The following is a 13,137-nucleotide window of genomic DNA, read 5'->3' as shown; positions in this document are numbered from 1 at the left end:
GCAGTCAGGTTGGTGGCTTTCTTATTTCATGCTGTGATTATGTATAGATTTGTGTTGCACTGACCACCTTACCAGCCATGGATTTAGTCTCCAGCTCTGGTTATCGAAGGAATTAACGAACAATTTGCATCGGCCTTTACTCGTATTATAACTGCCTCTTTACTCTGTATAAATACCTATTTACTTATTTATAAGTATAAGTACTTAAATTAAACAGTATACAGTCGACAGTACCTACGTGGTTTAATACGCCTAATTATACGTTTCGTGTAGTTTACCCGCAGTGGAGCAGCGTGGTGGAGTATGCTCCATACCCCCTCCGGTTGATTGAGGGGAGGCCTGTGCCCAGCAGTGGGACGTATATAGGCTGTTTATGTATGTATGTATGTAGTTTACCCTGAGGAGACAGTTATACGAGTCAATAAAATATCAATATTGTCAGAACCGGTCAACTACAGGCCACTTATAATGCTGAGTACATGTACAAAGCCAGATAATGGCGTTGGTACTTATCGAATACGAGTAAATACCTAAAAAAAACTATGTTTATCACTGTAGGCATTGCGAATCAATCAAACGAAACAATCAAAAGTTATAAAGTTATGTGAACATACACCTGCGATAAGGCAGCCTATTGTGTTTTTTGTCTATTTATAATTGACCTATATTGGATGTAAGGGTCATTGAATGATTAATAGATACGACTCACTTAACTTTCATTCACTCTTTGTATTTCAGTCTTAGAGTAGACGGGGGTTCCAAAAAAGGTGCATTGAAAAATCATCTCCCTAGCGTTATCCCGTTTTCACAGGGTCCGCAATTTTTCCATCCGTGACCGAATTTGAGATGTCTGGTTCTTCTCAAGAAGCGATTGCCTGTCTGAACTTCCAACCCGCGAAGGCAAAACCAGCCCAATACAGGCAAGGCACATACCACCGAAAATGCATTTGTCGGGAACGTGGGTTTCCTTGCGTGATAATCATTTTATGATCCAAACATGAATTCGACAATCATTGGTTTAGGCCTGTGCCGGATTCGAACCTGCGACCTCAATGTGAGAGGCAAGCATTCTAGCAACTGGGCTACAACGGAATTGAAACAATTCATTTAAAAAGCAATATTGCAATTTGACATTTCAAAAAAGTGAAATAGCAATATTGCTTTCTTAAATGAATCGCTTCATTTTTGCCTTTTTTACCCCCCCCCCCCCCCCCCATACTTATTTCGATAAACTCTATGTTGACAGATATGTCCCATCACCTTGAAGGTGCGGTCACAAACCTCCAGTCAAAAAAGCCTTGAAATCTCTCAATGCGGGCCTGGCTAATTATGTGTTTGCGAATCGTTTTGGGATAAGTAGTTAAATTACCGAACGATATAATTACGCACCGTTTCGATTCTTTTATCGCATTTATTTATTTTTTTCTACTCGTCTACTGGCGATATACGTTTTTTTATAGCTTGTAAGGTTTTTTTCTTTTATGACTTTTTATTATGCTTATGCACTTAATATTTTCACACACAGCTCTGTTTTGAATTAAGTGATTTAAAATGTTTACGGTTAAGTATAACAGTAAATGAGTAATTAAAAATTAATTAAGTGAGTTATTTACCGTAATTGAACCCTTTTATTTTTGGATAAGTTATTTGTCCACATCCTGACAACAAAAGTTACGGGTGCGTGAACACACTTTTTGTAACATGACAAATAAGAAAAGATAATTATATAAGTAAGTACATACTTATTGCTGTATTTTTTTAAATTAAAACATTAGACTTTCTATGATGATACTTATTGACAAACCTATTTAAAATAAGAACAGTGATTGTTAGATAGAAAAGAATCGATCGGCATAATCTCACTAGTGTTGTGACGTGGAAAATCTCGACTGATACATCACTATCCTAATAGACGGGTCAAAACTTGCTCCTGGACACATGTCTAGCTCGTACCGCGCATTGGAGCTATTGAAAAACATTCATCATCATCATCACCAGCCCATTAACGTCCCCACTGCAGGGGCACGGGCCTTCCCTATGGATGGATAGGGAGATCGGGCCTTAAACCACCATGCGGGCCCAGTGCGGATTGGTGGTTATTAACGACTGCTATGCAACCGGGACCAACGGCTAACGTGCCTTCCGAAGCACGGAGGAGCTCGAGACGAAAACTTTTTTTTTTGTGGCCAAAAAACATTATTTAAATTGAAATATAACCACTAATGACGTACTGACGTTCTGTTTGATAGTATGTAAGTAGATACTTACATACCTACCTACTTACATTTTCTTATCCCTCCTAACTATACATCCCTGATTCATTAATGATAGGGTAAATGTTTTATCTCAATAGAACACTCCACAAACTTTCCCTTTTATCGCATGCGTCTAGACAAAAACTGTTAGAAGTTAGATATATTTAGGTATCCAGTAGTTGTTTAGACTGCTATAGGACTACTTACTTTTGTTGCGAATTGTTTAGTGGTTGTGAAGCTGTGCTAAAATCACTTAGGGGATCTTAAATAGATACACTAGAAGACAAAAAATCAACACAAGTTGTTAATGCTAGGGGGTTTGGGAACATAATTGTCTACAAAAATGATTAAGTACTAATATGTCAAGGTATAAGTATAGGTAAAGGAAGCAATAAGTATGACAAATAATATTAAATAAATAATAAATAATATTGTGTATAAGTACTGAGTTATTTTCTTTTCATCCCCGGCAACATAGCTTAACTTTATTTTTGCGTGCACCCAGTACATTACAATACAATACAATACAACAGACATACATACACATACACATTACATACGTACATTTCATGTTATAAAACAGCCTTTTTGACGTATATTATTGTAGATTTACTTCAGATGGCATTTACCACTTGGCCGGACAAATGGGAAGTGTGATTATTTTCGTGAAAATATGTAAACTTATTAGATGTTTTAACAACAAACTTGTCTAATACACTCGTTATCCCTACAACTACACCTGAAAATAGAAACAGGAAGTTGACATAACGATTTAATTAGGAAAACACCTGCCTATACCAGCCATAATTACTAAGTGGAGTATAATAGTTAGTGCGTAGAGTGGTAATATTTATTCACAAATGCGTTCACATGAGTGAGTCAGTCAGGCATGGGATGCAGATGACGCGGTAATCATAGCAAATTGTACGCACCTGGATGGGAATGGTTTTTATTATTGGAATGAATCAGGGTTTGAGTTGTGTCGTTTCTGTGGCTAGAACCTCTTATAAGGCCTACTATGGCTGTGATTTATTACTCATGCAACGTCTTTGTTTAACCAAATTACTTTGAAGCTCTGCTTTTTACCCTGAGCAGGGGCCTTAACCAAGTTGCGAACGATTTTCTTTAGTTGTGACAATTGGGTCGTGTACTAGATTCATGAAAAATTATGAAATTCTGATGAATTATACAGCTCTACTACTAACTCAAGTTTTATGAAGAAGAGTTTGGTTTAAATACTACTTACTTACTTACTAAGGTGATTAAAATACGTATAATATGTATAATGAATCCCACCCAAAAACATTTCATGTAAAATATAGCCAAGACGGGATCATAGCGATTGCAATGTCAAAAAGTTATCAGATCTCATGTAGAGCCAAGCTTCTAAATATACACGCCCTAACTATACAAACCCTAAGTTCACAAACTCTACGCTCTCTACGAAACTCTCTACATTCTCTACAAAATAGGCTATTAATTAAAAATTTAAGACAACAGGCCTGAGGGTGACTAGTAGGGCGCAAAGCTCGGCAGAAACTTAAAAATGACAACGAAACTAGAGAAAATATTTCAGTGCGAACTACAAGGAACATTCGTAAAAATGTCTTTTCCAGTTATACTTAGTTGGAATCTAGTGATCGCGTGCGTGCTCATGCAGATGTAAATACTAATATCTGCTTTTTCCGATCTGATTCCATGACGAGCATCATTGGGTGACCCGGGACCGATGATTATATGGGTAACGAACACCACAAATCATCAAGTACGTAGTCGTTACTTGAGTCACGTCAGGGGCCTTTGGCCGCTCAATAAAATCCTGACATCAGGGTTGATGAGGCTGGTCATCCACCTCTCAATCCAAACGATAAGAAGAAGAAGACCACAAATCATTCTCTACAGTGCAAATTTAAGCTCTGGAGTAGTTAGAGGTACATCCATGGCAAGATGAACTAAGTATCCACACCTCACCGAGCTTTCTGTTAGACCAACGAGATACCTAGGCGGTGAGCCGTATCGCTGTCAATTATGATCGAGCCAATTATGTTAGTGAAGGAATTGAAACAGGAGTTAAGTATTATAAAGATGTTCGATAGTTCAATGTGTCACTATACATAAACGTTGAACATGAAAGTAGGTGTCAAACAGAATAGATATTATCATAATAGAAATGAAATTATTAAATAGATCACCTATCATACCTATACCTACAATACAATAACACTTTATTGCACATAAAAGAAACATTATTACATACATATATTACTACTACTTACCGACACTACTACCTGCTACTATCACTATTTATAGCCATTTGAAAACACAATATCAAGTTTTATTTTTTTCTTCGTGTTTCTTGTAATGGAGACAATTTGAGATGCTGAAGAAGAAATCTTACATTTACTTATTTCTTCCTTATCTATTTGTTCTTATTTTTCAATTTTTTTTTGAAGGCGATTACTTCACCGACAATTGCGCAGCTCTTAGGTAAATAAAGAGAGAGGGAGATCTATTTTTTACGTGATTTATTGTAGGTTTGCCTCAGACGGCATTCATTTATTCGGCCGGATAAAAAATATTGAAGTACCTACAAAAATAAAAGTCCAGCCTTAGGGAGGTACTTAGAAATTATAATTTCGTTTAATAAATGGTTTGTTGGGTTACTTAGCTAGCTCTAATCAACTGACATGAATCAGAGATCGAGTATTTAAGTCATCAACATTCATAATTAAATATAATTTTTTCGTCATTAGAAACCATGTGTATTATACTTATTACATATTACTATCTGTTTATTAAAACGGTGGATGTATCCTGTACGGTCACGAGTACTAATATGTATACACTTTGATACCATGTCACATTAACTATTTTGACAAATTAAACCGTAAGTCTCATTAAATGTCAAAAATATGATAGTGCGATAGGGTTCTAAAGATATTACTCATGACTGTACTAGCGGGAACTTTGCTATCAATCATGGCACAAACAAGTCATTAGCACATAAGAGAGGCGTCAAAGGACCCCGTAAGCTACCAGAGAGCACTCTCACGATTATATCAGTATGGGAGATCACGCCATTGTTCTTTCTGGGGATCACGGTAATAAACAAAATAACATACTCTTCATTAAACTCGTTTTGCTTTTGGAATTCGAAAAATAACAAACGAAAAACAATAAGAAAAATAGCACATTTTTAATACATAAACAGCCTATATACGTCCCACTGCTGGGCACAGGCCTCCCCTCAATCAACCGGAGGGGGTATGGAGCATACTCCACCACGCTGCTCCAATGCGGGTTGGTGGAGCCATTTTTAATATAAGTAATAAATACTTACTTAGGTATACTTGTTTCATAATGAATGTCGTAAAACAATCAATAAGTAGATATCTATAGTTTCAGTTAGTTAAAGTTAAAAATGAAAAATATTCCATGTTTATTTAATTATACTTAAGTATACAAATAAGTTTTAAGAAATTATTTTAAGTTTTCAACCATTAAGCTTGAGCTTTTTGAATAGGTACCTAAAGCTTAAGGATTTTTCCAACTGGAAAAATGTTCGCAGTTGCTACATTTTATTGTCATCCGGTATAATATTTTATAATAGATACAGGTTCTATAAGTCATTTAAAATGTAAGAAACATACAGCGATGGGATTCAATGAACTTATCCGCAAGTAATGAGACACTAAACTATACGATTGCGGCAAAATTAAAATGCCATAACCCTAACGATATAACACTAATTAAAAAACACAAAACGCGCGAAACTTACCTTATAAACGTCTGCATGGCTGGCTGGTTGGATACAAAAACTCAAAAAAATAACACTTTGTATTTTTTTTAAAGTATTAAAGTTCGGATACACTCGAATCGTTCTCGGGAGTTCGGATACGTCGCGAATTCGCGTGCGCTTCGGACGAAGGCTGCGGCGATTCTGACCGCAGCGAGCGTGTGTCTTGAACTTGAGTGATGGCAGGTTGCATTCGATGCATATTTGTGAGAAACAAACCTCTACACTGTACAGGGTGTGCATTAGTCATCTGCGGCCTATTGGGGACTGGGTTAGTGGACTTTTAACAGTTACTTGCGACGCGTATCAGTTAGAAAGTCCTTTTTTGGGAAATCGCCTTGACTTTACTATCCTTTGGAAGCATGTAATCTGTTTTAATATGTCGCAAAGTCATAAATGCAGGAAATAAAATGTTTGAAAATATAACTCTAGTTTCTCATAAAAATCAACTTAGTGATTTTGATAACTAGGGCGGAGACAACATCCTGCATCATACGACATCAAACCCACTTGTTGACCCAAAATTCTTCAAATTACTTTTCAATTCAACGTCGCATACCGTTTCGAAGTTGACATAACTTACTGAGGAAGCTTCATTCGAGCTATTTAGCTTCTATAAGAGTAATTAGAGAGTATGGTTAATTACGAGTAGTCTGTTGGAAACCGCAGACTGAGTTCATTCGAGAAGGAAGACCTGTAAATTCGCTCGGCGCTGTTATTTGCCAACTATTAGCTTTGGGTTTAGTTTCCAGCAATTATTTAACAACGAAATATTTTACAATGATTATATTTACTTATTTAATTAAATATATTATTAATGAATAATACATTATTATATTTTACAATAAGTATTATTATATTTAATAATTAATACATTTTATTTTATTGTAATGCACTGGGAAGTGTGGATGCTAGTTAATTGATAAATTGATTTGATTTCATTGGATTTCTTTATTGTTTTGATGACGGCAAATACTTAGCCGTCTTTCAGGCAACCAACTCCAAGAAATTTTCAATCAATCGATAATTCATTATTGCACATTATAACATAACCTCAAATGTTTTCAGCCAGGTGAAATGTCTGCCAGGCAACCTAGGGTGAAAGAAGTATTTTTTATAGTAGAAGAAACTTTTTTAAACTAAGTACTTATTTTCATAGTTGAAGAAAAGAGAACCATAATAAAGACTATAGAGAACCGGAGAGGAAATATGTTTGGTCACCTGATACGACACGATTCATTTATAACAAACATCATGAGAAGAAAAATTTAAGGGAAGAGAGGAAGGGGTAGACCTATGAGAACATTTATGAAACAAATAAAAGAGAAGGTGCATGTCGTGTCATATCAGGAGGTAAGGTTTTGGCGGGAAGATGAGAGGAATGGCGATTACTCCACCGACAAGAGCGCAGCTCTTAAATAAAGAGAGAAAAAGACTTAAAGCGACATGCACCCGGATACAGCTTGCAGTTCTAATAATCAGCTTGTAGATAGTAAGTGGTGACTGCGACTCCGAGGTGATAATGTCATTAGAAGCACTTTATCTATTTGGGACTTTGTGCGAAGCCGACAAACTTGTTCGACAGGAAACCCAGACTGGGACTGCTATTTCTAATATAACCTTACATAAACATAAACAGCCTATATTACCTATACATCGCACTGCTGGACATAAGTCTCCCCTCAATCATCCGGAAGGAGTATGGAGCATATTCTACCACGCTGCTCCACTACGAGTTGGTGGAGCCAGGATCAACGGCTTAACGTGCTTTCTGAATCACGGAATTATCTTACTTTTTCGGACAAAGAACAGTCTCACACACTACTTAGGGATTTCGACAATGCCCCTATCAAGAATCGAACCCGGACCTCCAGAGTGTGAGCCCAACGTTCTAACCACTAGATCACAGAGGCTATTCCTATAATGTAACCGTAGTTCTATACATTTACGGATAACAGGGGAGTGACGACCAATGGACCTAGGAAGTTTATCTAGTCTACGTAGACAGAATTTGCTGTGTTTATTGATCGAAACCCACGGTGTTAAACGCGCTGCAGGAGTGGGTAAAGCTGCAACGGTAGCATGGCAATCGCGTCTACACTAACTTTAATAAGTCTGTTGACTCATTTATGACATCGTGGCTCCTGCGGTGGATAGAATAGAGTTGACATTTGCCCTTGACCTTAATCAAAGAGGAATATTATAGGCCTATAAAATGCTAATTAGCAAGTAAAATCTAACTGTGATAGTGCTGTATAAATAATAAAACCTGAAAGCGACTAGAATTCTCGTGGCAGTCTAACTGAGATTGTTTTTGGGTGAGTTTTTGGTGAATTTATTTTAATTATACATCTCTCTCTTTATTTAAGAGCTGCGCTTTTGTCGGTGGAATAATCGCCATTCCTCCCTTCTTCCCGCCAAAACCTTCACCTCCTGATACGACACGACCGGCACCTTCTCTTTTATTTGTTTCATAACTGTTCTCATAGGTCTACCCCTTCCTCTCTTCCCTTCAATTCTTTTATTTTTTCTTTAATTATACATAAGTAAGTATGTCGTAAAAATCAAAACTGGCTGCAAGATGTCTTTTTTACAATTTTTGATACATTCGCCAAAGTGGAGGACAGTACGTCGGGAAGTCATGTGCTCATTGATGTATCTACTGGTGGCCCTGCCCGCCCGATAAGTGCCGCGTGATGTTATGAATTATACCTTTACATGGTAAATTAAAGAGAGATGGTGATTAAAGATTATAAGACCTTTAAATACCCTTCTCTTCGACAGAGTAACGGGAATAAGTTATGAAGGGAAAGCATTTAAAGCACAATAAACAAGCTCGTAAATTCTGGCTAGTATCCCTAATACTAGTTACAACCTGCTATTAAAGAGTAAGTATATAAATATCTTATAAGTACTACGATGATAGCGTAATATTTATTTCATTAATGTTTACATCAAACTTCATAAATCTTATTAGATATATCAATGTTTTATTGGAATATAACGAATAACAAGTTACAATTAAAAAGTTGCGAAACTTTCTTCGTGGTATGAACCTTAGATATATGTAGTTGACACCAGCCCTCCCGACACGACAACCGAGTCGCGCGCGGCGCGATTACCGTGCAGAGCCTGCTGGTGTCTTGATGGTTACGCAATCAGGGTAAGATAGCGCCCTAAGTGGAGTCCTAGTGAGACAGGGCCCTAGGGTAGGCTAGTAGGGTAAAGGCTGTCAATATTTTTAAAGTTGCCAAATTAAAATAAAATAATTTTTCGTGCGCCAGAATCACCACTTAATGTAATTAACAAAGTGTCTAAAACATTCAATTTCTGCACAACAGTTTTTCGACTCTAATTCTCACTTCCCTAACAAATCTTTCTATTATCAACAGATTACCATAGGAAAGCCGAGCCAGAAATGAGTATATCGCCCACCGTCTATCATTATTTGAGGCAAATTACTACACGAGAGATAAACTCATGAATAATACGCTTACACGAACACTTTATACGCTATTATTTTTGCATTAACTCCATTTTAATGGCATCACTTCAGACTCACCAGCGAGAAATTATATTCAGCGAATATATATATATATTTTATATATAGAAAATCCAAAAGACCCAAAAGGTATAATAATAAGTAGAAGCTGAAAATATTGGTACAATAAAATACCGACATAACGTGTTAGGTTATATTATTTTTAATTGAATGCTTTTTATTGTTAGGACATTACAATTGTTTCAGACTTCCATGTTTTGGTTTCTGTTGGATTCCTGTGTAGTAATAAAAGACAACATATACGCCGCATTAGTTCATATTATTAAAATACTTATTATTATTTTATTATTAATAGCCCTCAATGTCCCACTGCAGGGCAAAGGCCTCTCTTCCCTTCTTCCACTCTTCCCTGTCCCCAGCTTGCTCGCGCCATCTTTTCCGTGGCCTTCCCCGATGTCTGATAGCATTTGCAGGAACCCACTCTGTAGATTTTTTTTTATTAAAATACTTAAGTAAGTACAACATAAAAACCACAGGTTCGAATTTTTTGATAGCCACAGCCACAAGTTTCCAGAAGACTGTAGTATAGGATAGTTAAGTAATTATGTATTGCAATGTACCGTCATTCCCTAGTCTGGAAATACAGCTGATTCCGAACGCATCATATTATTTTATTCCTAAGTTTCTTCCTAGAGACTTGCAGCCACTTTTGATACGAAGTCCAAGGATGGTTATTACATTATAATGGTTCAGTGGACATTACAGGCTGATCACCTGATGGTCCAAAAAGTAAGATGATCCGTGCTTCGGAAGGCACGTTAAGCCGTTGGTCCCGGTTACTACACATAACATAACAAATACTTTATTGCACAAACAGGAAAAAACAAAATAGAAAACAAAAGATAAATAGAATGAGTACAATAGGCGGCCTTATTGCTAAGTAGCAATTTCCACTACTACCTACTGTCTACTTACTGGTGTAAGTAGTCGTTATATGAGCCACGTCAGGGGCCTTTGGCGGCTCAATAATAACCCTGACAGCAGGGTTGATGAGGTTGGTAATTCACCTCACAACCGACACGATAGAAAAAGAAGATGGTTCAGTATTTTAACGACACAATCTGATGATTTCTATATATTTCTTATACTGGCTGGCGTCAATCGATAATTTTTATTAGACTACGGCAAAACCGAGAGAAGAATTATATATACATTGAATGAGGTTTAAGCGGTTATTATTATAATTAAAACACAAAATACCGGGTTCATAATTATCCCTCATAATAACGCGGTAAGAACCCGGTATTATGTTTTAATTTGAATTACTTATCCCTTATCACCATAAGGTTCATCATATCCAGCTTACGACATCGTATCAACAGTGGCTGCAAGTTGTCTTTGATTACTTGTGGCTCTGCCCACCCCATTAGGGATTACGGGCGTGAGTTTATGTATGTGTATGTTGAATTACTTATATATTTTTGTAAATATGGAAAGAAAAGATAAATCAATGTTGTTTTGAGTACTTATATTTTTTCTCTAATATTACAAACACGAGGTGGACATACCTATGTTGTTTATTTCATCTCAGTTTTAACATAGCACAAGAGGGAAAGTGATCATCGCATCGTATGCACTAATTTCTTAATTTTTTTAACTTTTTACTACAAAATATAACTAATTAGCGTGAGTCCGGCTTTTAGGTGTTAATGCGTGGTTGTATTTAAAACAGAGAAATTAGAAGATAATTATGTAGACAGATATGAAAATGCGGACATAAAAGAATTGAGCTTTATAAAAATGTGTTATAATTTAGCAGGTATCTTTTTCATAATTAAGAAACAAGTAATAGACAGGTAATATAGCAGTAGGTATGTTATGAATATTTATATTCTACTAAATACTTCTATGATGTTAAAAGAGCGCGTCTGTGTTGTGTATGTAACATATTTTAAATATGGAAATACTTTAGTACGAGTAAGTTGAGGTACCCAAAAACCCGAGTACTCGGTTCTTTAGTGACTTTGTCCGGCATTGCCGGGATTTACTGAATACATCCCGAGATTTTGGAACCGGTTTTTTCTGGGACTTATCCCTACATAGCAGCAGGGTCGAAAAGACAAGATAGAACGTTTTCTGCATTGCGAAACCGCAAACGAAATCCCGCGCCCCAACCCGTTTGTCCCGTTTACCCAGCTTTGTGTGCATTACGGTTAAGTTAAGGGCCCTATCTTACTAGAACACCACGGCCCTACCAAAGTCGCGCCATCAACAAAATGCACGCAGTTTTATAAAGGGTACTTACCCTACCAATAGAGCTAACATGCGCAATGTAAATAAATAAATAAATAATATTTTGTCACGGCCTTTTATCGATTCTGACGATATAATTATGTCTAATTATCTATTACCCAAATAAGTCAAGTCGTTCTGTCAAAATACGAACAAAATCATGTGCCACGCATGATAGGGAAAAAACAAACAAAAATGTAGGCAAAAAAATATTTTATCGATCGATAATTTTATCACATTGCGCATATTAGCCTTCCTGGTCGCGCAACCAACTTGCTTCCCGCAACCGAATTCCGAATAATTTCCACGGCGCAACCACGGTGTCCTGGGGCCTGTTTAATAAAACATACAATTGTAAATTACAACGACAATTTGATGTTCATTACGTAGCTAATTTGAAACTGCAAAATATTTGTGATCACACACTCCGCAATGTACATCAAATTGTCATTGTAATTTACAATTGTAAGTTTTATTAAACAGGCCCCCGGTCCCAGAGAGAAACTGTTCCATGTTACTTAATCTGCAGGCCTAGCACGCTATGTAAGCGCAACGCGACACGACGCGAGATAAAATAAGGTCCTTGGTACACGCAACTACCGGGACATCCGCGATTTTTCAAGATGTCTCACTCCAACGGAAATGTCTTATATTATTGTCTATTGCATATTGAAGAACTAAGAAAAAGAAAAAAAAACAGACAACTATTTTCATAAGTTAGTCTTTAACATCATTTCTGTGGCGGACTGTGACACACTTTTTATATTCAAGTCGCGAGCAAGTCGATGCGTGAACGAGAAACCCTAACTCGTCTGTCAAACTTGACAACTCGTGCTAGGCCTGCTGGGCGTGTTTTAAAACTAATATAAACCACTGCCGGGTCTGCATGACAACCGCGCCGCGCGCGGCGCGAATTATATTGAGCGCTTCGACCAATAGCCGTTTGACGTCCATCTACGTAGATAGCATTCGTATCGTTTATTGGTTGTCATGCAGACCCGGCTGGTCAAAGTATTAATGTTTCGTTGATAGATAAAATTAAATTAACTCCATCTTAAAATGTACTTCCCTTGCTTCCAATCGCAATCAAAACGCTACAAATTACACCGGTACTTTATACTTTTACTATCAAAATGAGATAAATCTTCATCCAACCATTAGTCATGGCCGTTGATAAATTGAATAATTGCCCAACAATCTATTAGAAGACCCTTAGGACACCTAGGCAACCTACTACCTAGGTATTTTCTACAGAGGTTCCCAAACTTTTAAGATAACGGAATACCTAGCAA

At 36.9% G+C, this 13,137-nt stretch overlaps 1 protein-coding gene across 1 annotated transcript in view; it reads right to left on the bottom strand.

The window, feature by feature from the left end:
- The window catches only part of LOC126369274 (uncharacterized), an 82,086-nt gene extending 75,883 nt beyond the window's left edge, over nucleotides 1-6,203 (bottom strand). The window contains exon 1 of the mRNA XM_050013632.1: nucleotides 6,034-6,203. Coding sequence (XP_049869589.1) covers nucleotides 6,034-6,050 — 17 coding nt within the window. The 5' untranslated portion in view covers nucleotides 6,051-6,203. The remainder of the gene's footprint in view (nucleotides 1-6,033) is intronic.
- Between the last annotated feature and the right edge of the window lie 6,934 nt (nucleotides 6,204-13,137).

This window comes from Pectinophora gossypiella, chromosome 8 (assembly GCF_024362695.1).
Source record: "Pectinophora gossypiella chromosome 8, ilPecGoss1.1, whole genome shotgun sequence".
Taxonomy (NCBI): Eukaryota; Metazoa; Arthropoda; class Insecta; order Lepidoptera; family Gelechiidae; genus Pectinophora; species Pectinophora gossypiella.
Note: the sequence above shows the minus strand (reverse complement) of the source record. Positions and strands in the feature narration are given on the sequence as shown.